At 33.0% G+C, this 26,082-nt stretch overlaps 1 protein-coding gene across 3 annotated transcripts in view; it reads left to right on the top strand.

The window, feature by feature from the left end:
• LOC132697342 (afadin) overlaps positions 1 to 26,082 on the top strand; it is a 94,237-nt gene that overhangs the window by 2,879 nt on the left and 65,276 nt on the right. For all 3 annotated transcript variants that reach the window (XM_060662763.1, XM_060662769.1, XM_060662762.1), the window contains exons 2-3: positions 13,674 to 13,796; positions 25,550 to 25,849. In XM_060662763.1, the coding sequence (XP_060518746.1) occupies positions 13,683 to 13,796; positions 25,550 to 25,849 (414 nt within the window). In that variant the 5' untranslated portion in view covers positions 13,674 to 13,682. The remainder of the gene's footprint in view (positions 1 to 13,673; positions 13,797 to 25,549; positions 25,850 to 26,082) is intronic.

Raw genomic sequence — 26,082 nt, 5'->3', positions numbered from 1 at the left:
TTTTTAACTGATTCCTTGACTAATACTAGTAATGCTTGGTGTTTCACGCTTACAACAATTTTTTTTTCAAATTCAGCATCTGAGCGCCATCTTTATTCGAGCAGCATAACTAAGTAGTTTAAACTGTCCCGCTAGGAGCCATGTCGATTGAGGGCGTGCGTAACACAACTCGTTTATCAAACTCTCGCGCCGCTCGTGTCAAATAATCTCGTCAGTCAAATGCTATTTGCCGCACTTGTTGCATAACATACTTGTTTATTTTTCCATTTTCTCCAATAGTTCCATTAACATTGACATAAAAGCAAATTTAACTCTTATAGAAAATATAAGCATCCCACGTCATGTCTGGCGTCTCCGATGCTACGGTTGAAAAATATGTTTAATAATTAAACACATTTTTATTTATATCTCAAACGGGAAAAAATATTGCCATGCCGTTTCCACTACTTTCTGTGTTTTTTTACTCTCTTTCATCTTAGCAAAAATATTTATACCATTATATTTAAAATTTTCGAGAAAATCACACATATACCAATTAATATCGTCAGAGCGTCAAGCTCTTATAAATACTCTTTAAAACCAAACTAGGTTCGTCGAAATCTGATTAGCCAAAAAAAAGTTATTCAACTTTTTTTACATCAATATTCGACCCTTCCCCCACTCTTAATTTGACTAGATAGAAAAAATAGTACAAACAAAACAGTTTTCTTATCTATATACAATTACTTTAAAGCTAATTTTGATATAGGTTTAAATTTTTTGCAGATATTTTATGATTCTGAAAATCATTTCCAGCTTTTTGTTTTGACCGATTTACCTATAAATACTTTTTTTTCTAAGTTGTAAGACAAACGGTTCCTAAGATATGGACGGCGTCCTTTATTAATGGACCACCGGCCCATATCAAAATTTTTTCGCGGTTTACCCCTTCGTCAGATTTTTCCCAGTTTTTGTTCGTCGCGGATGTTTGAAACTGTCCTTCGCAGAATATACTCTCCGATACTGTAATTAAACAAAGTTTTTATTTGGAAAATGACCGTGAGACACCCGACATACGTCTTGAAGTTCGCTTGAAGTTTTAGGCTTAAAGATAATCATAAATAATTAAGATTCGTTCATTGTGCTCTGGGTGGTTTAACTTAATTACCGGGCGGTTCTGGAAATTGCCTGAAATTGACTTTGGCTCGGCTCTCGACCCGGAGCATTATTAATTCTTGTAATTTAATTTAAGAAGAGGCGACCTCTCTGGGTCATTGGCAGAACGAATTCGGGTGAAGGCCTTTAAACGACTCATCGTTGACCGATTCGATGCACATGACATCGTATGCAGACGTGAATGGATTCGAAAAAGAGAGAGGTAAATTTAAGTTAAACAAAAAATGTATTTAGCGAAGAACTATCCCATTAGAAGGCGTTAAATGTTTGACCGCATTCCATTGTTGCCAAGTTGTACTCTCTTAATGCTTAATAACAAGAGCAGAATAACAAATTAACCATAACTAACCAAAAACCAACTTCATCTCGAGCTTTAAGAAATCTTACCCCGTCTTCCAAGGTTTGAACGCCGTAAGCATTGTCCCATTCAGGTCGTAATATTCTCAGATTGAACCTCGAGTTTGACCATGTTTGTCGATTATTCGATTAAACATTTATAAGATTTAACGTCGAACAAATCTTTGTTATTTTTAGGACATTAACTTTGAATACGTCGGTTTCCCGTTTTGGTTAGGAAATGAAGGTGAAAACAAATTGCTTGACTCCAAACAAACGAACAAATTGTCTTCTTAGTCTCCGTTCTAGATGCCTTAATTCTAAAAGTGACTGAATATTGGTACCGGTTTTACAAGGGATCTTGGGTTCTTGGCTCCAATACTTCGCATTGATGTCTGTAGATTTTTTTGGAGGCAAAGACAATATGTTAATAAATAATCTTGCAATTTTTAGATTTTTTTTTGTCGATTTTCATTTCATGCTATGTTATTTCTCCATCAAGCCCTACGCGTCATATCCATCACTTAATATATCCTGCGAACCCTGCTATGCTGGCAAATTATTGGGATAATGTAACCAACAGATACTGAGGGCGTTGAGTGTCCTTCGCTTCTTTAAATTTAGCGATATAAAGTGAACCAAAGACAAAAATTTTTTTTTTTACCTCTATTTTTTTTTTTTTTAAATCCAACGATATAGTGAAGGCCAAATACAATTATTGTTTCGGTGATGTTAATAAATGCTCTTTCAATGTTTGCATTTTTTGTGCAACATTGTTTCTTAACAAATTAGAATTTTTCTGCTCCAGCTGCTTCTGAATCCCATTCTGTTCTATTATTCGTTCAAGCCAACCTTTGAACTCTGCTACCTGGGTAAATTCTTGGCAAAATTTGAGGCCTCGACTATCGAAGAAAATGATAAGTGGGTAAAAACCTTTACTTTTATTGTGTTAAAGAATACCGGTAGCTTTTTAGCTTTTTTGTGCACCTTCGTTTCTCAGGAAAATCTAATAAAACAATAAGTTGGTAACCCTTTACCTATGTTGCCGTGTTCAGAAGTAGCTTCCCTATAGGGATCCTTACTGATGATATCGACAGTATATTAAAGATGAGTACCCAGGAGCGCAGTCGAATGTCAGGAACAAGGCCAGATGGTTAGTTTCTAAAAACAATTTCAATGAAAAGTAAATACTGGGACCGTTTTCGCGTTGTCGAATCTATAAAAACGTGGAGGATTAGAATCGACGCTATCGGCATTTATAAGAAGTGCATCATCATTAGCTAGCGGGACCGTGGAAATTCAATAGGTCGTCCTAGTCCGTGCCTTGCAACCTGTTTTGATAAGGAGTGTCGAACCTATTTACCCTCTGGTGGCTGTTCGTTTTGTCTAATAATTTTACCGGATTGCTTATATTAATATTGCGTTGAGGTTTTGTTCTGTTGGTTTCTTGTTTGTTTTGTTTTTTTTTTTTATTTCAAAAGTTAGAAGAAAAAAATATTCAAATTGATATATTTATTGCTAGAAAGTTGGTAGCTGCCACGATGGAGAAACCTAATAAAAAGAAAGCGAGGAATAAACTGATGAGAGTATTCTGAATATGAACAAATTGAATTACGAATTATGTATGCGTCTCCGTTATTATTTGTACCATAGTAGAAAATATATATAAATTATTTTTACAAAAATTGAACTAAGGTGGCTTTTACTTGATGAAAATCGATTTAACAAAATAAATATGAACTGAAAGTTCAGATTTTCACGAAATTATATATTTTCACGTGACAATTGTTTCGACGACACCGTGTCTTTATTAAATGTAATATTTACAAACTACCTGCTACTATATATACCGAAAAATGACAATAAAATCTTAATTAATGTTTTGTGATCAATCCAATACGTTGGAAAAAACTAATTTGTTTTGCGTTTTCGTAATAGTTAAGTCTAAAAAATTATCCTGTTCAGTCTCGATAGTGAATTTTATACAATTATGTAATGAGTCCGTTCCAAAAAAGCAAGGAAAGACATCATCCACGTATCTTTAGATGAGATTTTTCCATTTACCATAGACCTCCACACACGGTGCAATTTTGACAAATAACACAAGTGTCAATACTACATGAGTCTATAAAATGAAACGAACTTTATTGGTGGGATGTTAAGAAAATTATTGATATTATAAAATTTTGTGTTTATTAATTTAACACTTACACTGATAACATCCATTAGTTTTTGAATTGATAATGAAATCTGTTCAATTTTATGGTTATATGAACACTCGCTTCCTAATTTTGGGTGGTGGTTATTGTATATATTTAAATAAAGTCACCAACACGTTTTTATTTCTCCTCTAATATTTCAGATGGTATATTAGTAGATATTTTTTTTTGTTATTTGTTCAATTTACATTGGAAGAGAAGAGATGGGAAAGTTGTTCTTATCCAGCTTAACGGCAAATTTTTTTTTTCAAAGAATCATCCTGTTGTCAGCAGGTTTGATTTATAAAAAACCCACAAGATTTGTAAATAGTATAATTGCAATATTATATTTTTGTTTGTATATTTTTATCGTCCTATTACCTTTTATATTTTTTATTTATTCGTAATAAATTTCAAATGAAGTGTTATTAATTAAGAAGCTTTTTTGATTACTTTTCTCCGCAATTTTTAATTTATAATGGAAAAGAAGCCATGGAAAATTTTAGTATTCTAATCCAGCGTATCGGCATTATTATTATTTTTATTTTGCCAGTAGTTGAGTTTTTAGATTTTTAATTTATTTCAATTAAGTTTCAAGTGAACCGATATTAATTAGGAAGCTTTATTCCTATCACTTTCTGGTAGATAATTGTTATTTATTATTTTTGCTTCAATGTTTTTATTTTGTTGTAACCTTTTATATTTTTTATTTATTTTATTTTTTTTATTACTTTTCTCCATAAAATTTATATAATTTGTCATTTACTGCCGAATTTACAATTCCTTTTCTATGATTCTTTTCAATAATTCAAAATTTATCAGTTTTTAATAGTTGTTTTTGTTTTTTTTTTTTTTTGTTATTTTCCCTGGAAGAGAAAAGATTTACAATTTGGTTATTGTAATTCAGCTGAAATGAAGAATAAAATGAAGGCGGCACTATTTTCTTATGACTTTTCTCTATACTTTTAAAATGAGTCTGATATGGCTGACACCCCGGTTGACCGTAGACCGTGAACTTTTTGAGCTTTTTAAAAAACTGATAGAAACTTTGTATAAACATGGATTTGTTGGAACAACGCTTTGTTATTATTAGGATATTAATTAGGAAGCTTTTTTCCTATCACTTTCTGGTAGATATTTGTTATTTATTATTTTTGTTTCAATGTTTTATTTTGCTGTAGTCTTTTATATTCTTTATTTATTTGTATTGAATTTAATCTCTACTTTTTTTATTACTTTTCTCTATAAAATTTATATAATTTGTCATTTACTGCCGAATTTACAATTCCTTTTCTATGATTCTTTTCAATAATTCAAAATGTATCACTTTTTAATAATAATGTTTTTTTTTTATTTTCCCTGGAAGAGAAAAGATTCAAAATTTGGTTATTATAATTCAGCTGAAATGAAGAATAAAATGAAGAAATATAATTAGGTGGCACTTTCTTATTACTTTTCTCTATACTTTTAAAATGAGTCTGATATGGCTGACACCCCGGTCGACCGTAGACCGTGAACTTTTTGAGCTTTTTAAAAAACTGATAGAAACTTTGTGTAAGCATGGATGTGTTGGAACAACGCTTTGTTCTATCAAACACACAAAATAATTGAAAATCCTTATGCGTTCACAATATTGAGTTGCTTGGATTTCAAAAGTCCTTAATATAAAATCCGCCAATGTTTATGTTTCCGCTCGTTATTGGTAACGCGCTACGTTGTTTAGTTTTTAGGCGCGTGTAAAATCCTACGTTTTAAATTACCGAACGCGTTAAGTGGGCCCCGTTATTTACCATTTAATCACGTTTTAAACTGCTAAAGAGAAATTTATTGGGGTTTTCAGACGCCGATAACCGATATATATGTATCCCAAACATAACGTGTGAAGTGATGTTTCGTTTACTTTAAACGTATTGCTAATATGCGATACACGATATTTTTTACACTAATCGAGGAAAGTATCACGTTTCATTTGTCCCTATCTGATGCCAAGAGGGTTGAAGTGCATCTCTCAGCTTAATGGGCTTTAGGATATTGATTTATCCCATGACAGAAGGATTTTTAACCGCAGCTTACAGTATACAGGGTGTCCCACTGGGAACTTCGCCTATCTGTCAATGTAGAGAAAACGGGGTCAATAACTTTACTTAATATTTTTGATAATTAATATATAAGGTGTATAAACAAACTTTTGCCCATCTAAACTGCGATATAGAACATTTGCTTTGTCTTGGTAATTGATTTATTATAACTTTTTTTGCATTGTGATGTCAAGGCTCGTTAGGTCAACAGCTGATTCTGGAGTTTACTAGGCATCTGATATATCCTCTACATTGCCAAATTTTGGAAACCATATATGTTTATAGTCTTGTCATAGTTAGAATTTACTCTTAGAGGTTAGAACTAAAAATAACTAACTTTTTGTAAAATTTGTACAAAAAAAAAACGTTGCCGTAAATGTACATGTATTTTTTTTAATAATGTTTTTTAAATTAATTCAAATATCTTCCAATGGATTTGTTTCAAATTTGGCAGCGTTGTTTCTCTCTGATTTCACCCTAACTAAATTAAAATTATACGATGGCATTGCTTTCTGTCGGTGATTTTTGCGCAAAATGCTGATCCTGTTTAACGATGAAGCGAGTTTTTCAAGTGATGAAAATTCGGATGCAATAGGAAATGCAATTTTAGAAGAGATCGCTCGTGAGTTGTTGACACTAAGATACGAAAATCGCCGAGGTGGCCTGCTCGGTCCCCGGATTTAAACCCTCTGGATTTTTTTCTCACTAGACCTTGCTTTACATTACGCCCGTGGAAAATATAATTATTGCTGGGTGCAACTCAAATAGAAACGACCTTGGTATTTTTGACACAGTGCGCCAATCCATCGTCGATGAGAAGTTTTTATATACTTTTTGTATGATAAATATTAAATTATTTTGAGTCGAATTGTTATATTATTGGAATGTTGATAAATATTTTTATCATATTTAGACATGCAATACAATAGTTTTTATTTTTTATCTCGTAAACGAAGCAAAATATGAGAATAATTCATTAAATGAAAAAGTAGTATTTTCAGTCGCTCTATCTCTATCTATTTTATAAAGTTGACAGTCACCGTTTAATTATTATTTAAATAGGTCCAAATCTGGCCCTCTTCACATGAAAAAGCGCTCACAGATTTCAAAGAAATCCGTTAGAAGATATTTGAATTAATTTAAAAAACATCATAAAAAAAACTTGAACACCTTGTATCTTGCCAAAGGAATCAGCCCCTTTAATATTGCCGGTCTTTTTTAAACATACCGTATATAGCTCTTTTTAGATATTAAACGCATCATCTCTTGCAATTAAACCCGATAGCTTCTACGTTCAATAATTGTGACAATCCAAATAAATAATACAGAGGCGTACAAAAATTTATCCATTTTTATTTATAAATGTATTTATTTATTTATTAATTTATCCTAGCTTGCTACACTGATAAAAACGTTCCTTTGAGGGAAAGAAGATGGAGCTCTGTGTGCTAAACAAATATCTATTTGAATTATCTATGTGATTAGTTTATTATTATTATTAATTTATTTAATGAAATTGGTCTATTTAATTTTTTAACATTTTTGACCTCATATATGTAATTTCAGAGTAATGGAAACACAGTTTTTCTGTAACAACTATAGAATATTACAAGAGGTGCTGCTTGCATCCCTAACCTAACGCTAGGAATACTAATGCTAAGATTCCAAAACTGACCTTCTACCAAAAGCAAAAATGAAACTCATTAATGTAATCTCTAGCTCACGAATAATATATCCGTTCAAAACGATATGAAACTAAAGCCTACTGAAACTTAAGCGTTACAAATCAGATGCGAATCACTTTTGCTATTAATTAGATAGGAAAATAAGGGTCCTTGTCGCCAGGCCCGTTGTTTAAAATTTGGGAAATGCTTGGATAGTAGGTATACGTCTAACACCTCTGATGTTTTCCTTATGTTTCGAGATAAAAGACAGAGAATTGAGCACACCCAATTTCGAAGTAAACGCTCTGTTTTTCAAATCCGAGAACAGTTTAATTTTAATGTCTAGTAAATATTCCATTGAATTTAATAAGTACGTAATTGAAGATTTAAGCAAATGTGAAATTACGCATTCAATAGTAAAATTCATTTAATTAGCGCGGGTCGACTCGCAGATGGCATGGTAGAGCGCGTGAGAAAAATGAGTGAGTGAATGTTGGCGTCCGTTTTCCGAGAATGTGAAATTTAAACAAACAAAAGTGGCGTAGAAATTCGCGATGTTAGTTTGTTAACGAAATTTTTTCTTCGGCGAAAGATGACGGTCGAATTTGTTGTTAAGCTGAAGATTCGTTCTAGTTGAGCTTTTAATTTTGGGCACCTAGCAAATGTATAAAAGGTTACTGTGAGGCCGGAAAGTGTGGAACTTTTAGGGGTTTCCTTGTTAGCAAAAAATAAGGTGCCATAAAAAATGGGAAATAATTTTTCTCACTGTCTATGATAAGAATAATAATAAAGTTATAATAAAACGCACGGGTGATTTGTTAGATCGTAAAAGAGCAATATTAAAAGAAACCTATGACAATAAAACAATTCTTTAACTTTCACAATTTTTTTTTCTTTGTTGTTAGTCTATATTTTAGTTGACAGTACTTTTCCTTTTAAACAAGGTTCTGTTTTTTGTCTAGCTTCTGAATATACACCAGTTAGTTATCCATTGTGTTAATAGGATGCACAATTATTGACTATGAAAACTTTAACTTTTGAACCGTTTGGTATATTTCCACGAAATTTGTGAGGAATTATTGGAATATGAGTCAAAATTCTCCATTTCTTTAGTGAAAATTGTATTCCCGTAAATCAAAATGGCAGCTCGGCATAGTTTCGGTATTTTTTTTTTGGAATGGTGGATAATATGATAGTTCATTTTCAAGGTCTTTTTATAAATTCAAATGTTGATTTTGGAGATATGCGTTCAAAATCGCAAAAAAATAAAACGGAACTATGTCAAGCCTTCATTTTCACTTACTGAATGTAATTTTCAATAAAAAAAAGAATTGTCTCATATAATACCATCCCAATATACCAAGCATTTTTTCCGTTTGACCTGACATATAAGTCAAATCTAATCCATAATCAAATAAGCTTTAGTTTTTTTTAAATTTACTCGCACAATAAATACAAAAATCGCATACTTAATAAAAGTTGTAGGTTTTTGGAACTTCTTAAAGGAAAAATAATAATATGTACGGTGTGCCATTTAAGAAAATCGAGATTTTTCAATATAAAAAGTGTGTTTATTCGTCACGCTTTTTTGAGTCATCTTGTATACTTTAAAATCACTTCAAATTCCCATTTTCTCATAACTTTTCAAACCAATGAGATAATGAAAATTACCGTTGACACACCCTGTATAATCAAAACGTCAATTTTATCAGAACTCAAAACTTTTAAACTTTCTCCTCTTTCTCTTTCTTAAAATTGTGTATTGTACGTAGTTTTTTGTACTTTTTCAACTTTTTGAACTAGAGTACCACTGTATACAAAATTTCATTGAATTCGTGCCAAAGGCGTTTTAATTCATTCAATTTCATTCATGTAAAATTAAATAATAATAATAATCAGCGTGAGTATCAGAGTGGGCTGCAAATTACCTTAGAAAATTATTTACCATTAAAAAAATGCACATATGTTATTTCAACATTAACTTTTATTTGACATTAATATATTAATATTACATTTATTACTTCAAAAATTCAATTCGGATCAAAGACCTTTCTGGCAGTATGAATTGTTCCTGATTCGAAAACATTTACCGATTGTAACAACATTGGAGGCTCCCTGGTTACACTGGTTTTGGGCAGTGTGACCTTCTCTACTATACCGTCAAATTATCATCTTTACTAACGATGACGGAAGTTGGCAGAGTGTCGATGGCATACGACCGTGGGAAAACGCACTGTATTGTGACGGCAGCGCAACTTTTTCTTCGTGCACTTGCGTTTTTCCATAACGTAATATGCGCGGACCCCAGAAAAGCGGAAAAAACGTGAAATGGCGCTTTTGAATGGCGTCGTTGTTCTCGGACATGCTTCCAAACTAACCGACAGCTGTCACGGAATAAAAAGAGACCATTGTTTGTTTTGTATCGACCGGATTAGCGTCGCGTTTAAACAGACCTACTTTGGATGGCGGAAGGGCGCCAGGAAATTCGTAGGTCTACAGATATTTACCAGGTTTGATCGAAACTATTTAGTATATCTTATGTCTTGGTCGATTCCATGGGGCAACGAAATAAAAAAAAATGGTCTGAGCTGAGCTGATTCCAAAGATGAGTTTTTAATAAAGAAATGAATATAAACTTAACGGTAAAATTAGAAATTTTCTATTTAAAATTCTATTGTAATTATCCAAACATATACATGGAATTGTCTCTGACAATTCCATGTACAGCTTTACCAGCCCTATTTAATCCGCTGCTCTTAATTACATTATTACTTACCTGGTCTGATTTCTCTATACCTGCCTGACCTCCACTACAATTACATGATCCAAGGAAAACCAGAAGTGATCAAGAAGGACAAGTCTTATTTCCGCCCTTTCGTATGAAGCTGGGGCTCATGTTAAGACTTCAAATCGAGATGGAAATTCTTTTGATTATTTGTCACGTCTGGAGACTCATTTCAGCAGGCATATGTAGCTCTCGCAAAGTTATGGACGGCAAGATAAAACGGAGTTGATGAGAAATACGAACTGCAAAAAATCAGAGAAGCGTCAAAATTCCACAAAAAAATCTAATTGCCATAGGTAGGTCATAGGGGTAGTTCACTGTTTATTCCAAAATTAACAAAGTAGCTCAACACATTGAAGGGGTTGGCGACCACTGCTTTAAAGGTACATGGGTATTACCCTAGCCCTAAGCTTATCTACAGTAGAAGCTATATGCCTAAGAGTGGAAGATGAAATGTGGCATAAAAAACGAGGAGGAAACGAGGAACACTTGGGAGCAGGGTCTCGCGATTGAAATGCAGCGAAGAGGCTTCCAAGAGAGAAATTGGAAGGACAGGATATACTGGTAACTGTCACGTAAATTTCGTGGTATTACCGCTCCTGGTTCTCAAATACGAAAACTTATTCATGATTTAGGAATACGGTGATATTATATGGAGTCCGTTTTACCAAGTCCATTCAAGGAAGCTGGAATCTGTACAATGAAAATTCTTGACACTCTTGTCTTTCAGGCATGACAATAAGTATATCTAAATTAAGTTTTCGCCGCAATTGCAACTTGGCGATATTCTTATACAAATTTATTCATAATTAGGTTGTTGGCCAAAACTAATCAAAATTGAACTTTGGTGTTTCCAGGGTTACCTCAAGACTAGATCAAACCTTTTGCCCTTCTGCGCCGCGTACGAATGTTTTAAAATTGTCTCCTTTCCACAGAATGTGCGATCTGTGCAACTCGGCAAGTTTCCAGCTTGAAATATTTTCTTCTACTTACGTGTTGTTAAAATATATTTTTTTAAGGACTGGCATATAATTATTTTTGTTTTATTTTATGTTGTATTAGCATTTTGCTGTCCTTTTGCATTTTTTTTAAATTTGTTACTTGTGTCCCTGTTCTGTGGTTGGGTTTAAATAAAATAAATAATAATAAAAATAAATTTAGCACACAGATCTGTGGCGTACTAAAACTTTTATTCGCTCCAAAATGAGAGATCCAAGAACCAATGCTCCGGAGTAAAAAAAAAATCGAAATAATTTCGCAGCGGTATAAAATGCGAAATACTGACCAATCCATGCGATCGACCTGACACGTAACCTTTGCTCACGAATAAAAATTACTAGATTTCAATTAATCAGTATACTCTGGGAACACAATTACCGACAACCCGGACAAACAGTGAAAGTTTACGGCGCTTGTTCCTGTACGAACAATTCGTTTTTCCGCACCGTTGATCACGACACGATTTTTGTGTCGGAATCAGCAAAAATCGCGTGCGGTCGTATCGATCGGTTTGTATAGTGTTCGCACTATTTCTGGCAAAGTGGGATTTGGATACGTGGAGGATTTCGTTTTACTTTAAGGTCTGTTATCTGCCCTAGATGCAAATGAGAAAAATAAATTATGCACGCACTATACAGAAAAGGTAAATTTGTTAAGTGCGATGAATTTTGTGTTGAGTTTTTGACCCAAAGTGACGATATGTTTGTACGGTCGATTTGAAATTGAATTATAAATTAAATTAAAATAAAACTGCATAATATTATGTGGGTTTGAATTATAATATAATTTGATTTAACTAATATGCTGTAATAATTATTAATTACAATTTTACAAAACTTCTGGATTGTAGAATAAACCTTTCGCATAAGTCTCAGTATATTTCTGAAACTATTCTACAAATTTCTAATCTACAAGCTCCGTGCTTTTGGATTCTTTAATCGCTTGCTAATTTGTTTTCATACTTGTCTAACTGCACTCGTACATCTATGGTCACACTTCCAATGAATACATTGCTCAATCAAAAGTACACTCCACAAAAACACTGTAAACAAGTTTAAACTAGAATAATTCAATGCGTGAGTAAAGACGATGTAAGTTCTTTTAGTTTAAACCTTGAAGCATGTCCTCCCACAATCAGAGAGAAAGAGGTGTTCGTTTCCCGAATTGCTACACTGCAAATATACCTGAGGCTCTACTCTTGGAAAGTGCAAAAGCAATCATTATTCTTACTCCATAACACACCAATTCCCGACCCAGCGGAAAGGAAAGTGAATCGTAATGACAAGACCGGACGCAATGGCAACAACAGTAAACAATTTCTGTAATTATTAAACAGTTTTTTCACTTTTAATTGCCGTAGAGGAATGAGTCATTGGTTGAACAAAATGGGTGTTCGTTTTATGAAATCTTTTCGCCATTCTATATTTTAAAATTGTTTTGAAATATGTCTCGTATCTACAGTCGCCTTGTATAGATTGCTCTTAATTTCTTGGTCCCGTAATAGTGTTATTTAGAAAGACAGAAAGTTTAAGTTGTACCAACAGGTGATGGTGTGCTCTAAGCCTTTCACAGAACTCGCAACTTGTAGTCAATACGTGCAATAGAAGTTTTATACGGGGTTTAGAAGAAATAACTCATGGTTAGGATTAATTTTAAGTGAGAAATAATTCTTTCTAAAACCTGCCTCTAAATTTTTTGAAGGTGTTGTTGTGCATAGTAAGTCATTCTTCCACTTTTCGTTGATTCTTTCTGGTTTACTCGTTAGAATTTTCCTCAAGGTACCGGAGCATCTAACGCATATTTCGTCCTGTTCTGTTGATACCAGGAGACCTGTATTCCTACGTACTGATGTATTTCTACGATTTTAAAGTAATTTTTGTATTTCTATAATAAAAACAGTTGCGTATCCAACGTATCCAACGACAAAATTTGAACTAATTATTTTCTGTCGCTTCTACAGGAAATGTATTTTTTTCAGATTAAAAGTTAATTGGATTATCCGCTTTTTACATATACGGTTACATTTTTGTTTAAACATTATCTACGAACATACTTTGTCGTAGTAGCCTCTTAGGTTAATGTACAGGAGTAATCATTTACAACGTCTTTATTTACCTCAGTGTCGAAAGTGCTTGTAAAAGCACGCAAACGTGCTGTATACATCAGCAATTAGCTTGGTACCTACAGATTACATTTATCAAATTAAGTGCCGGGACTGTAATTTCGTTTAATTTACCGGTTTTATGTATTAGAGGTTAAGTATTAGATTTTTATAGGTTATTGATTGCCCAATTAGAAACACCGAATGTCTATTCTTAAAGTATATGAATTCATTTCACTTAACAAAGTATGAATCGATGACAACCCTGTTTGATAGTTTCGCAATTTTCATTAAAGTGATTTGATATTTAGGCTTGTTGTGCACAACCCCTTCTACATCTATTGCTTTTATTTGCAGACACCATAGATGCACGGCAATTCTAGCGATCGCAGGGCCCTCGAGAGAGAGGCCCTGCGAAACGTCATCAACCAATGGAACGCCAATCGCCTGGATCTGTTCGAACTGTCTGAACCAAATGAGGTAAGGTTTTTTTTTTAAGGTTTTAAATATTTTTTTACTATGGATAACAGAATGTAACCATTTGCAAGGCCACCAAATCAATAAAATGTATTAATTTCCTAAGTATAAAGTTAGATTGTAAACTTACCATTCTTCGTTCCATGGGTTGTCTGTCTTTGACTGTGTGGATAAATGTTCCTGTATCACATATGCATTTCCACTGCCTTCCGTTATACAGTCAAGACACTTTATTTCCGCCTCATCCTCTTCTGCCCTCGATTTTACTTTCGATAGTTACTTGGAGAAATTGGTATTTATAGGTGGTGTGACCTAAATGTTGAATAGTTCTCTTTCTTTATTAATACATCTGAGAAAGTTCTCATTTCTCATGCTGTCCGCATTCCGATTGGTTCTAACTTACCTTACTCTTGAGGTAAATTTCTGAATATTGCATTTAATCTCATTGTTTTAATTTCGCAAACCTCAGTCATATCTGATGTTTTATGATGTCGGGCTTTGTTTTGTCCGAGTATATTAGTATTGTACTTTCTTATAGATGCGAACTTTCTGTTGTGTGTGGATATAGGTAATGCCTTAATAGTTTTGATTAGGTTTGGTGAGTTTTGTAGTCTGACTTCTTCTTTGATGTTCCTGGTCTTGGGTAGGATGACTTGTTCAACGATAGTGTTGTGAAGTTGGAGCTTACAACGTAAAGTGTATTTTTTGAAGATATCTTAAGCTGAAATTCTCAGGATGAGATATGTACCCTCCTTCCAGTTGACATAAAAAAAATATTTGGACAGATTTGTGCAAAGGTTGAAAGATTTGTTGTCATCTCGTACGTAGTTTTTGAATACCTTAAACCTGTGTCTGTAATCTAACAAAAACCCCAAATGTAATAAGATGGAGTTTACCCCTTCGGGTCAAGGGGTGGAACTTGCATGAGTACTGAGCGGATTGTAATTTTAAGTTAATTTTAAAACGGGTGTTTTAACTATAAGCTTTGTGGTGCACTGAAGGAAGTCTGAATTGAAGACCCTTGTTAAAATTTGATCAACAAACTACCGGTTGTAGTTCTTTTTGTTTTGATGATCACCCGCTCATAACTTTGACCAATTTTTTAAGTAAGTATCCAAACCTTAGGGGAGTATTTCGCTATAAAATATCTAGTTCCCTCTAGTCCTTGAGGAATAATCTAAAAAAAGAGGGTTCATTGGTTGATTAAATACGTCTATTTTATTTTGTGCTGGTAATTAATTGATGTTCTTTGGTGATTTCCCAACTGTTTACTATGTGATGTACACCCTAAATATCCAATAAATTGAATTGAATTGAAGTAGAGTAATTTGGGTTTAATAAATTCGTTGAGTTTGTAAAAATACAATACCAAAAATCTATCCGTCGTACCTATATCGATTTTTAAACTATTTTTTATAACTACGCGCGAATATTTCCGGTTGACGCTTTATAACAGACCCGCGAGACTCCCATAAACAGTTACAACCATTAACAAAGTTGTAATTTGTCGTTATAAAGAAACGCGGCAGGCTCGCCCGACAGAAGTTTCAAAACGAACCCAGAAGAATTAAACTCACTAGTGACGAGGTGAATGTCCTTTACCTTGCTGTGGTCCGTAGTAATGGATCGTAGTAGCAAACTAACCTACTCTACGACGAATGTGAAGTAGTCAAGATCTTGCGATCTTCGATTTGTCGGACGACCTGATTTCGTTGTAACGCGCCTCCGGTGGGTTTTAAAAAATATTACAATGTGTTTTGTTTTCTTCGATATACAGGGTGGCTCAGCATTGAAGGATTCTTGATATAAATTGAGATATACGTTTTGCCGTTTCCGTTTTTGACATATGTAGAGTATTTTTTCGAAGTCATATCTTATTCAGTGTTTGTCTGCATTGACGCCTTGTTTTTCTGTCGTGCTAATGCGGACCACTATGGAACTTTCGCAAAATCGATGTAATTTGATTGTCCATGTACTGTATAAAATGTCCTTCACATCTCGTCAAACTTCAAAGTTACAGCAAACATCGGTAAATAATAAAAATATTTTTGCAAATATCCCGCGCACTGTATAATTGACGAAAGCATAAACTCTCTCTCGACACAGTTTACGTTAATGTTCATATCACATTATCACATCTTTAAAGTTTTTCATGCATCGCCAATAATTCACCCACAAAAGCGGAAATTTCTAGGATCTTTTAGAATTTTTTGCCCACAAACGACGTACCCTGTATATAATTCTAACAATGTTCGAAATAGAGGTTATAGCCCTGGATCTCCTTAGTTTCCTGGCATCCGAATTTTTCCAATGGAGTAAATGGTTTTAAAAAAACTACTTGTTTTCTGAATCCATGGAGTACGTGGCAATAGTAAATGACGTCATCGCCTCTAGATTCAAGGCGAGAAAATGGTGATTTTCATTTGGATTTTTTCAAATATCTCGAACAGCGTATGTGACAGACGGAAACCGTAATTGGAGCCTTTGATACGGCCTATAACACTGTTTGAACGGATTAGCTATTTGAACGAATTTTGATTTTTGATTAATAATTTACTCTCTAAAAGAACAATTTTCAGGGTCTTTTAGATTTTTGACCATAACTAAAACACCTTGAATATAATCGAAGAAAAAAAGGTGTTTTTCTGGATGCGAAAATAACCACAAAAAAAATTCAAAAATTCGCGCTATTTTATTGCTCCCAATTTAAAGAGTCTAAATGCTAGTCCAGACTTCTACTTCTCTCCCAAGTCTAAATTCGGTAGCTGCAAATTTGGGCTATATCGTCATGTAAAAGAAACTGACATCTAAAACACAGATTTCAAATTATTGCCAATTTTCAATAATAGGGGGACCCATTTTTTTTTATTTTTTTTTTTTTTGTGAAAAATTGTCAAGAATAAAAGTTTATGGAATCATCTGCGTCTTCTGATTCAAGAATTTTTTTTTGAAAAATGGTCTTTTTTGTAGACCCTTGCACAAATAATAACAAATAATGGTATATTATGCAACAAGTGCGGTAGACTGCATTTGACGAGTGTTTAATAAACGACTGAGTTAAAAAGTTTATCGAACGTGTTGCATGCTATACTTGTTCTACGACCGTTAGTTTTTGTGTACATTTTCGCAAAACACGAATACATTCACTGTCAGAATTGACAAACATCCGATTGCTTCCAAATCCGTGCGGTAAAATCCCGGAAATATCCGAAGTGGCTGGGATTCTTTTGGACATGTTCTTGGTTTTATTTACTTTAAAAGAGTTAAGGATTTCTGGAACAGATCTGCCAAGTTACCCGTTTTGTAGCCCTTGGATGCTCCAAAGCCAAATGTGTAAAAGTAAGACGTCAGTTCTAGAGTCTCCCAAATTCTCTCTTTTTTGTAAATAAGGATCTAAATATGTTTTGGGCATTTCGAACTAATTTTTGTATGTGGTATTTTGCAAAATTCAAGCAGCGTTTCACCACACTAGTTGTTCAGAGTGGTACATTGTCCATCAGACTACGTATAAACGAAATAAAGGGGGTTTTTTCAGCTTTGAAACGGAGTAAAACCAAGATGATTTTTTTAAATTTACATGAAATTTAATTTAGTCGAAAGATCGTTTTGTGGCGTTCCAATTTAAGTATGACTTCTGGCGTATAACAACCACGGCTGGCTCGGACGTAGCCTAATCTGGAGATCTAATTTTCAATGACGTTTTTCATCATTTGTGACTCCATATTGTCCTAAAGGCTGCCAGTTAAAAAAGTGTTGCCAACTTAAATTTAAAATTTAAATGAGCGGTTAGTTATTAGCGAGAAATTTTCGGAGTTTTGCGTTTCATCAATTGATTTATTTGAGATATCCCAGAAATAATTCTCCGTATTCAGAATTGTTGAATTGAAAAGTGAATTGTTCAAAATAAACTTAGTTTAAATTAAACCAGAGCAGAGAAAAATGGGTTTCTTAGCTTCTTTATATCATATACTCCGGTGTTCTAACATCCGGTGTGTAAAAACGATGACAAACTCAATCCGATCGTACAAATGATAAAGTAGATCGGATGCAGCGTCACCGCGACTTTTACTGCCTTAACCGAATCGCCGCAGAATCAGAATGATTGATTTCATTTTCTCTTTTTAGACATTAGGATTTTTAACGGCAATTAATTCTCGGGAATGCACGTTTAACGTCTGAAATGACCCGATAATTAAAATATAAGGCGATGTTAATTTGTGTATTTTGTCATTTTACTGTTCGGTATTAATTTCGTATCGTATTAATAACTTTATTTTGTAAACCAGTTCCTTAGTGTTGGTGTTTTTAAATTTTCAAAATTCCGGTTTTGTTCGAACAATTATTGGCATCCTCATTATTTGAGTTTTTGTTAATTATTATGTTCCCCGGACCAGTATCGTTATAGGACAAAAAATGTATCGGGTTGCACATACAGGTTATGAATGAAAGGATAATTTTTGATATCGGTAAAATATACCTTGGTGAGTTGTATGAAACTGTATATCGAAGACGACGAAAGACGAAAGACGAAAACAGAATGGAAATGTGTTTAACAATTATTACGCTAAATTGAAATTTATATAAAAACTTATATACTACAATATTCTTTGACCCTACATATATATCCTTTGTGATTGTTCCCTAACGGACACCAGAAAGAACTTTGTTTTTAATTATAAAGTGGTTAGTTATGTATCAATATTAAGCTTAAGAATACGAAATAGCACCCTTGTGGTATTGTTTAACTATGCCGCAGATTCTCATTTCACGTTGGAAAATTACATTTTATCATTTTTAGTATAAAACAAGTAAAAAAATATTCAAAAGAGAATTTACTTTTACTACCACAACGAAATCGATTCGTAAATTACGACGCTGCTAGTTAGTTATCACCACAGAATCAGATTTGGTTATATCGCATATAATTGGGATTTAAGACATTTCTAGTTCTCTGTTTTTTACGTCATAACAAGAAATGAGCGCAGGTGGCTAAGACTCTAGGTAATACTATTGAAGATATAACTTACAAAAATGAACTAGCTATTGAGGAGACCGTTTATACCGGGTGCTTCACGACTTTTCTAATTGTCATTTTATTTAGTCGAAATTTCTATCAAGATTTTTTTTGCTGGAAAACGATACACGATACTAAAACAACCCAAAAGTAAAAAAAGCTGTACTTCTAGCTGTACTTGCGACTAAATAATAATAATTTTAATCTAGTGAAAACCAATTTTTAACAAAATCGGGAAGAAAATATTTTACGTATCTTTAAAAATATTATGATTTTTTTTCTTTTTTTTATGTCAAATATCTTCGTCCGTTTTTGGAAACACCGTGTAGAAATCAAAAAAAGATATTGATTGATTTCGACCTATTTTAGAAGCCCTACCACCTACAAAGCGAAATGGAGTCGAAACACGTCGCTCACTCAACCAATGAATCGACTTTTATCGCGTTCTACAAACAAGCCAATCAACGGTTAAAACAATAAGAGACAGTTATTTAAATTCTTCGCCGACTGTATCAAATCGTCGTCATTAACAAGAAAGTGGAAATAGAAGCGTACTATCAGACACGGTACATTTTGCTTTCAAACTTTACTGTTACCTAAAATACGATCGTCACTCGTAATTTTTCAATTTCGCCAATGCGTTTTAATTTATCCAAATTGCCGTAATTATTCACACTGGCTTAACTCACTTTCGTATAAAGTATAAGAATACAACGTTGTCGGTTTCACAACCGACATTTCTAATGCGACGAGGAAATGCGCTTCAACGAGTCGAGGTATGGGGTTGGGCACCGAGCAAGGAAGTGTAACATATAGGTATATAGGTACGTTTTCGTTTTTGGTATTGCGATTGTACGGGGATCGTTCAATAAGTCGTCAGATAAATTAAAAAAAAAACATGTATTGGGCAGTTTTTTAATTTTCAAAATAACATCCTTTCTACTCTACACAAGTTAATTTCATCAAAATTAAATATGATTTTGCTTCATTGGTGCTTTTTGATAACTCAGTGCGACGCTATATGATTCTTAATTTTTATTACTTATTCTTATTAAAACAAAAGTAATTATAATAACAGATAATAAAATAAACATGAAAAAATGTTAAAACAATAACAATTTAAACATTTTATAGCTTGAAAACAGAGAAGCCATCATTATAAATTGTAACGAAAGTCCTTTTTTCCTGTTAATCCTACCCTTCTTATAATATAATATTTTTATTGCAGTTATATTTGCCCTGACTTTGAATTAATAATATCAGTCTTACTTAAAACGAATAGTTTTTTTTTCAATCATACATAATTGCCTATACTTAGATTTTAGTAATAAAATGATAAAAAATTGTTAATGTTTTGTTGCACTATTTCGTGTTTTGTATTTTTATACTCTCCATATATGATATACATACTTATACTTAACAATTTAAAAAATGAAGTACCCTTAAAACCACCAAGAAAACGGTTACGGTTAGTGAACTGCAGACGCTATTGGCTGTTCAAAGTCACATGTTTTTAAAATGTTATGGAAATCTTTTCGAAGTAACAACCGACCGCCCTTAAGACATAAACGTTCAAGTTTGATTAATGTATCTACCCTGTGATTATAAGAGAACGTAAAAACGTCCTTTTGTAATCATTAAGTAATAATTCGTTTTAAACATAATTCCGTTTAAAACAAATACGGCATATAGGAAGACAGAAGAATAGAAAATCGTTGACTAGACTAATAATTTGTGAACAAATCAATAGCAAAATATTTTCTAACGCATCTATAGATTTATTGCAAGGTGATTTCTTGTGCATTTTTTTCTCTGAGTGTATACTGTCTAACCGTTCTCCAAATTTTTTCAGTTGTCCAAAAGCAAGTAAAACTGATATCTGATATTCTATCCTAAAAATGAGACTTAATATGTGTTTCTTTACAGTGAAATAAATCTATACTTTGTATTTTGGAAATCTTTTCTGGAATTGTTCATGGAAAGTAGGTTAAAAACTCTAAAATTCTGTTTTGGAACTCTAACATTTATTTTACAGAATAAATCAATTAAATGACTAAGAGTGATTGTGCCGCTGTAAAGCTTAAAGCATAGTTTCGATACCATGTATAATAGATAACGAAAATCTCCTAACTAGACTTTTGTTTTGGCAATTACTTCGTCGTTAAGCGTAAAACTTTGCCAAAAAGTCATTTCTTCAAGTCTGGAAACCATCAATAGTCACTGGAGGCCAAATTTGATGAATACGCCGGATGTTGTACTAATTAAAACTTTAGTTCCATACTTTTTGTGCAAAGTAGGTAGGATCTTTTCCTTCCTTAGACTTCTTTGGGACCCGTTCAGCTTCAAAAGTCCACTGCTCTGACTGTCCTTTTGTCTCTAGAATGTAGAGATGTATCCAAGTTTTATCAAAAGAGTGCGACGTTCAAGCAGTAAAAGCAACCCACGATCAAGTTTATTCACCACTGAGAGCAAACGGTGCACTATAGTTTGAGATAAGACTGTGGTTTGAACTGTTTCGCGCACTTTGACTTGTCGATCACTGAAAATCACGTCGTGGATTTTGCCAATTGCTTCACTTCCACAGGACGATCTGCATTCTTCTGCATTCATCATAAACAGTTTCAAATACAAGTGCTCGAAACTCAATTTTATTCATTGTTATAAACAAATTAAAGTTGTTTACTTTAATCGACTACAACATAACAACTATTAAACTATGTGATAAATACAGCTGGCCGGTTAGGAGTCTTCTCTTTAATTTTACGGGGACTTATCGATCGACCCTCGTACATATATGGACGTTTTTTTGCGTGACCGAGTAGCAGTATATAATTCGACAGTTTATGGGCGAAGAACCATGTTAATCGTTTGCTATAAAACATTTTGTATGAGAAATTTGTGGGTCGTGAAACTTTTACTTCATTTGTACGTCTTTGTAATCCTGAGGTATGTATATATTAGCCGCCACTGAATAATATTATTCAGCCCTTTTGAGGCTATACTCAAATTAAAATAAACATCTAAATATTTAAACAAGTACAGAAAATACATTATACTATAAATAAGGTTTCTACACTTCGAGTGGGAGAAAAAAAAAGGTCAGCGATGAGACCTTTGCGCATTGGTCCGTTTTCCTTTGAAATAAGCGTGCTTTTAGTTTCAAATTTTAAATTGCTTTGGCATCAAAATTGTTCAGGCATAGGTTCAGGTGAAACTGTCTGAGCACGTGTACAAACAAAATTTTGAAGGAATATATGTGTTTTGGAAAAAGGAAACCCTTCTTCCATCTTTTAAATCTTTTAAATTCTCCAAACTACTCATCTGCAAATTGTTCAAAATGCGTGACGTGAATTCAAAATAATTTGATTCTGCATGTTCTGCATCAAACCGGTTAAATAGTTGTTCAACGCCAAAGCACTTGGAAGGAAATTAAGAAACAGCCTTTACGTTTGCCGTAAACAATTATTAATTTTCAACTTATTTGAAGATATTATACGGAAAATTTTTAAACAATCTTGTGTTTCTGTACGATTTAAAAAAATATGTATATAGCTATTACTGAAGCAAAACTCATATGAAGATTCGACAATTTGTAAAGCTTCCGACAAATTTAAATGAAGTCGATAACCTAAATGGTTACGATGACGAGATAATAAACTTGCGATTGCAGCTAAAGTACCTATAAACATCGCCGTTGCATCAATTTCCTGCCCATTTTGTAGTCTTCATCCAAATAACGAATGAGGCTTTGACACTGTCATTTATAACTCGGGAATGTTATATTCAAATCTAAAAATGTTATAAAAGAGCCAACTACTAGGAATTAGGGATTAGTAGTAGTATTTGACGTTTCTGTCGTCGATGGTTTAAATTAGTGAACCTATTGATCGATAAGCACAACAATATTATCAATAATGATACAAATATTACGAATAATTATGTTTAATATTTATAACTTGTAAATCTTTTATACGTCATTTTTATAAAATGGAAATAATTATATTAGTGATAAAAACAATTTATACGAAATATTAATTGAGACCTAAATATTGACAAAAAGGAATATGAAGTTGTTCCGAGATACTGTTACAAAGAATAGGTATATTGTAAGAAAAACATATTTGTGGAACAATGTAGCAGATTATAACTTTCTTCTTTTTGGCATAAACTTAAATAAATTAAAAAAATAAATAAATAAATAAAGTCGATTTTAAAAAATGATTTTTTTTTATTTATTTAAATTTTTTTCGCGACGTTTGTTTCCAAATAAGTCAGACGCTTTTTTTTGCAGAAAATACGTTTTCCATTCTTTTAGTCTCTAATTTCCAAATAATAATAATAATAATAATAAACATCCTCGAGTCAAACTTATTTCTATATTTTGCGCCTCATTAATTGTTAATCATATGAAATTAGACGGTAAAAATGTCTTTTATCGTTTAGCGGATCAATTAATTATATTTCACGCTCTGTTTGACATCAATTCTAGCTATTAGAACTTCTCTTTCCGTTATTAATCGCTTTGCACTTGCTTATTTTTGTATCTATAATTTACATGAGCTTTGCAAAAATGTATAAATACGTCAATTAATGAAATACGGCTAATACGGGCATGTACCTAAATACCTACAGGGTGTTTGTTTATTTGTAATATTATTATTTTATGTTATATATTTTATAATTTCCAAGAGTGAGAAAAAAAATCTAATATGCTCCCGTAATTATAGAATAGAAAAGGATGACTTGCAAATCTTTTAATATTCATTGATTTTCAAATTTATGTGACATGGATGTGACTTTTTAATTCTCCTATACAATGTCTTCTCTTTCTTTCTAAAGTTCTATAAGGCAAACTCCATATTCTTGAAATCAGGAAGAAAAAATTGTTTAAATAAATTAAAATATACACTAGGTATTATATTTAAAACAAAACCAAAATATAGTGGATATAAACCCTACATCTTTTCTATTTAAAGTATTTTCCTTACTCTTCAAACTTAGGCTGTTACTGTTAATTACATATTTATATTACATTTAATGTAATCATACTTGCATATTCTATTTATGACAATAATTATTTATACAATAATAATTCCAATAACAGGTGATATACAGTTAAATTATTTAACTATAAATTATTGTAAAAACAAAATCGTTTGTTTTGTAAAGAAACTCTCTAAATATTCTTTTTTACAAAATATTCTATTCAAAACGGCGTTCAGGACCGGGCTGGAAAAGGAATTTGTACCTTGCCTTCTATTTATACTGACAACATTTTGATTGGCTTTAACTTTTTTGTTTTTCGATATATCAACGTAAACAAAAAAAGAAAATGTCGGGTTAGTAGCGAAGTTTTTTCTAAATGACGTATAAAACAAAACACTATCAATGTTCTGACATACAAGCCTACGTCATATATTTTTTAAATGGAACGCCCGGTATATTATATATGTATTTAATAGAATACCGATTACAGTGATGCCACACTGTATATTTTAGTCCACTCGTTTTTGACAAGCCCGCAATAATAGGAAATTTTTGTATAATTTCGATTGGTCCGAAACACGTGCGATAAAGTCCCGGAAATGTCCGAAGTGGCTCGGATTCGTGGGAAACGAAACTAACTTGGTAAAGTGACGCTATATCGGTACGTAATTAGATATTTTACAGGCGGGAATAGAAAAATATGTTTATGTTTGATATATTAGTAAACAACATTGATGGTTGAATTATTGTCCAAGTCATTATTGTTAAAATGTTTTTTCGCGAATTTAGCATCCGCGGAAGGAATGATATGCTTCAAATATACTTTCTGAATAATAAAAGTGCAACCACAGCTCGTTGTCAATAAATTAGATTTTATCCAGAGCACCGAGCTCCTTCAGAACAGATATTTCCAACGCTGGTAAGGAAATTTGCAGAAAACGGTAACATATTTATTGTTAAAAAGATACGCTGCATATGAAGAAAATAAGGCAAACATATTGGGATTCTATGACGCACATCCAGTTTCCTCTATTACTAGAGTGTATGAAGAGACAGGTATTTCTCTGGTAAATTTCGTAAAACTCACAAAACTAAGTGCAGAACAAGGTCATAGGAGGATGCAGTTTTATTTGGATTTTTTAAATAGACATAATGAGAATAATAATTTTTTTAAAAACATTTTATGGACTGACGAAAGTTCGTTTACCCACCCACCATGTATGGTGTGGTGTCATAGATAGGCATATTTTTGCGTGTAATAATAATCGCTCAGTTAAGAGACAATCCTGAACAGTTACTTAATGCACATTACACATATGAGAGGAGTGTTCAGGTGGTCACATATAGCAGTATTTAGAATAGCTAAAGACTGACTAAGTAATTATGTAATATATGTAAATAATTATTGTTGTTGCAGTCAGTCACGACGTTTTTTGAAATTATACAAAAATTTCCTATTTTTACCTATTTTTGAAAATATACATTGTAATCCGAATAAGATATTCTATTGACACATATAAAATATGATGTATGCTTATATGTCAGAAAATTGATAGCGTTTTGTTTTATACGTCAGTTGGAAAAACAACATTTTGTTTTTTTGTTTACCTTGATATCTCTGAAAACAACAACAAAAAAAACAATTGAAATGTCATCAAAATAAATTGAACTCACGGTAGAGTAAAAAGTTTTCACAAGTTTTGTTCACGAATGCGGGATTTTAAAGTTTAAAAGTTTAACGTCTAAAATATTTTAGGATCTGGAGTTCCACGGTGTTATGCGGTTCTACTTCCAAGATTCCGGACAGAAGGTGGCGACCAAGTGCATACGCGTCGCGTCAGACGCGACCGTCGACGACGTCATCGGTACCCTGGTGGAAAAGTTCAGGCCCGACATGAGAATGCTTTCCATACCGTCGTACGCCCTCTACGAATTGCACGAAGGTTGCCCAGAGAGGAAGATGTCGCCCGACGAAAAGCCGTTGCTGGTGCAGTTGAATTGGCACGTAGACGACAGGGAGGGGAGATTTTTGTTGAAAAATGCCGACGACAAAACGGTGAGTGGACGCTAGCCAATTGTATGAATTGAAACCAAAGACATTATATCCGAACGATGGCGAAATTTTCAACCCATTTATTAAATTGGAAGTAGAGTTCGCCGAACGATATACCATATTTATAGTTTTCACTTCGGAATGAGTTTAAGATCCGCCTGTTCTAAAGCGGAAGGAACCATCCTTTTCAGCACGTGTACCACAAGCCAGGGCCGTATTTAACTGTTATATTAATA

Source organism: Cylas formicarius, unplaced genomic scaffold (genome assembly GCF_029955315.1).
Source record: "Cylas formicarius isolate icCylForm1 unplaced genomic scaffold, icCylForm1.1 PGA_scaffold_1__22_contigs__length_36826433, whole genome shotgun sequence".
NCBI classification, from domain to species: Eukaryota; Metazoa; Arthropoda; class Insecta; order Coleoptera; family Brentidae; genus Cylas; species Cylas formicarius.
Note: the sequence above shows the minus strand (reverse complement) of the source record. Positions and strands in the feature narration are given on the sequence as shown.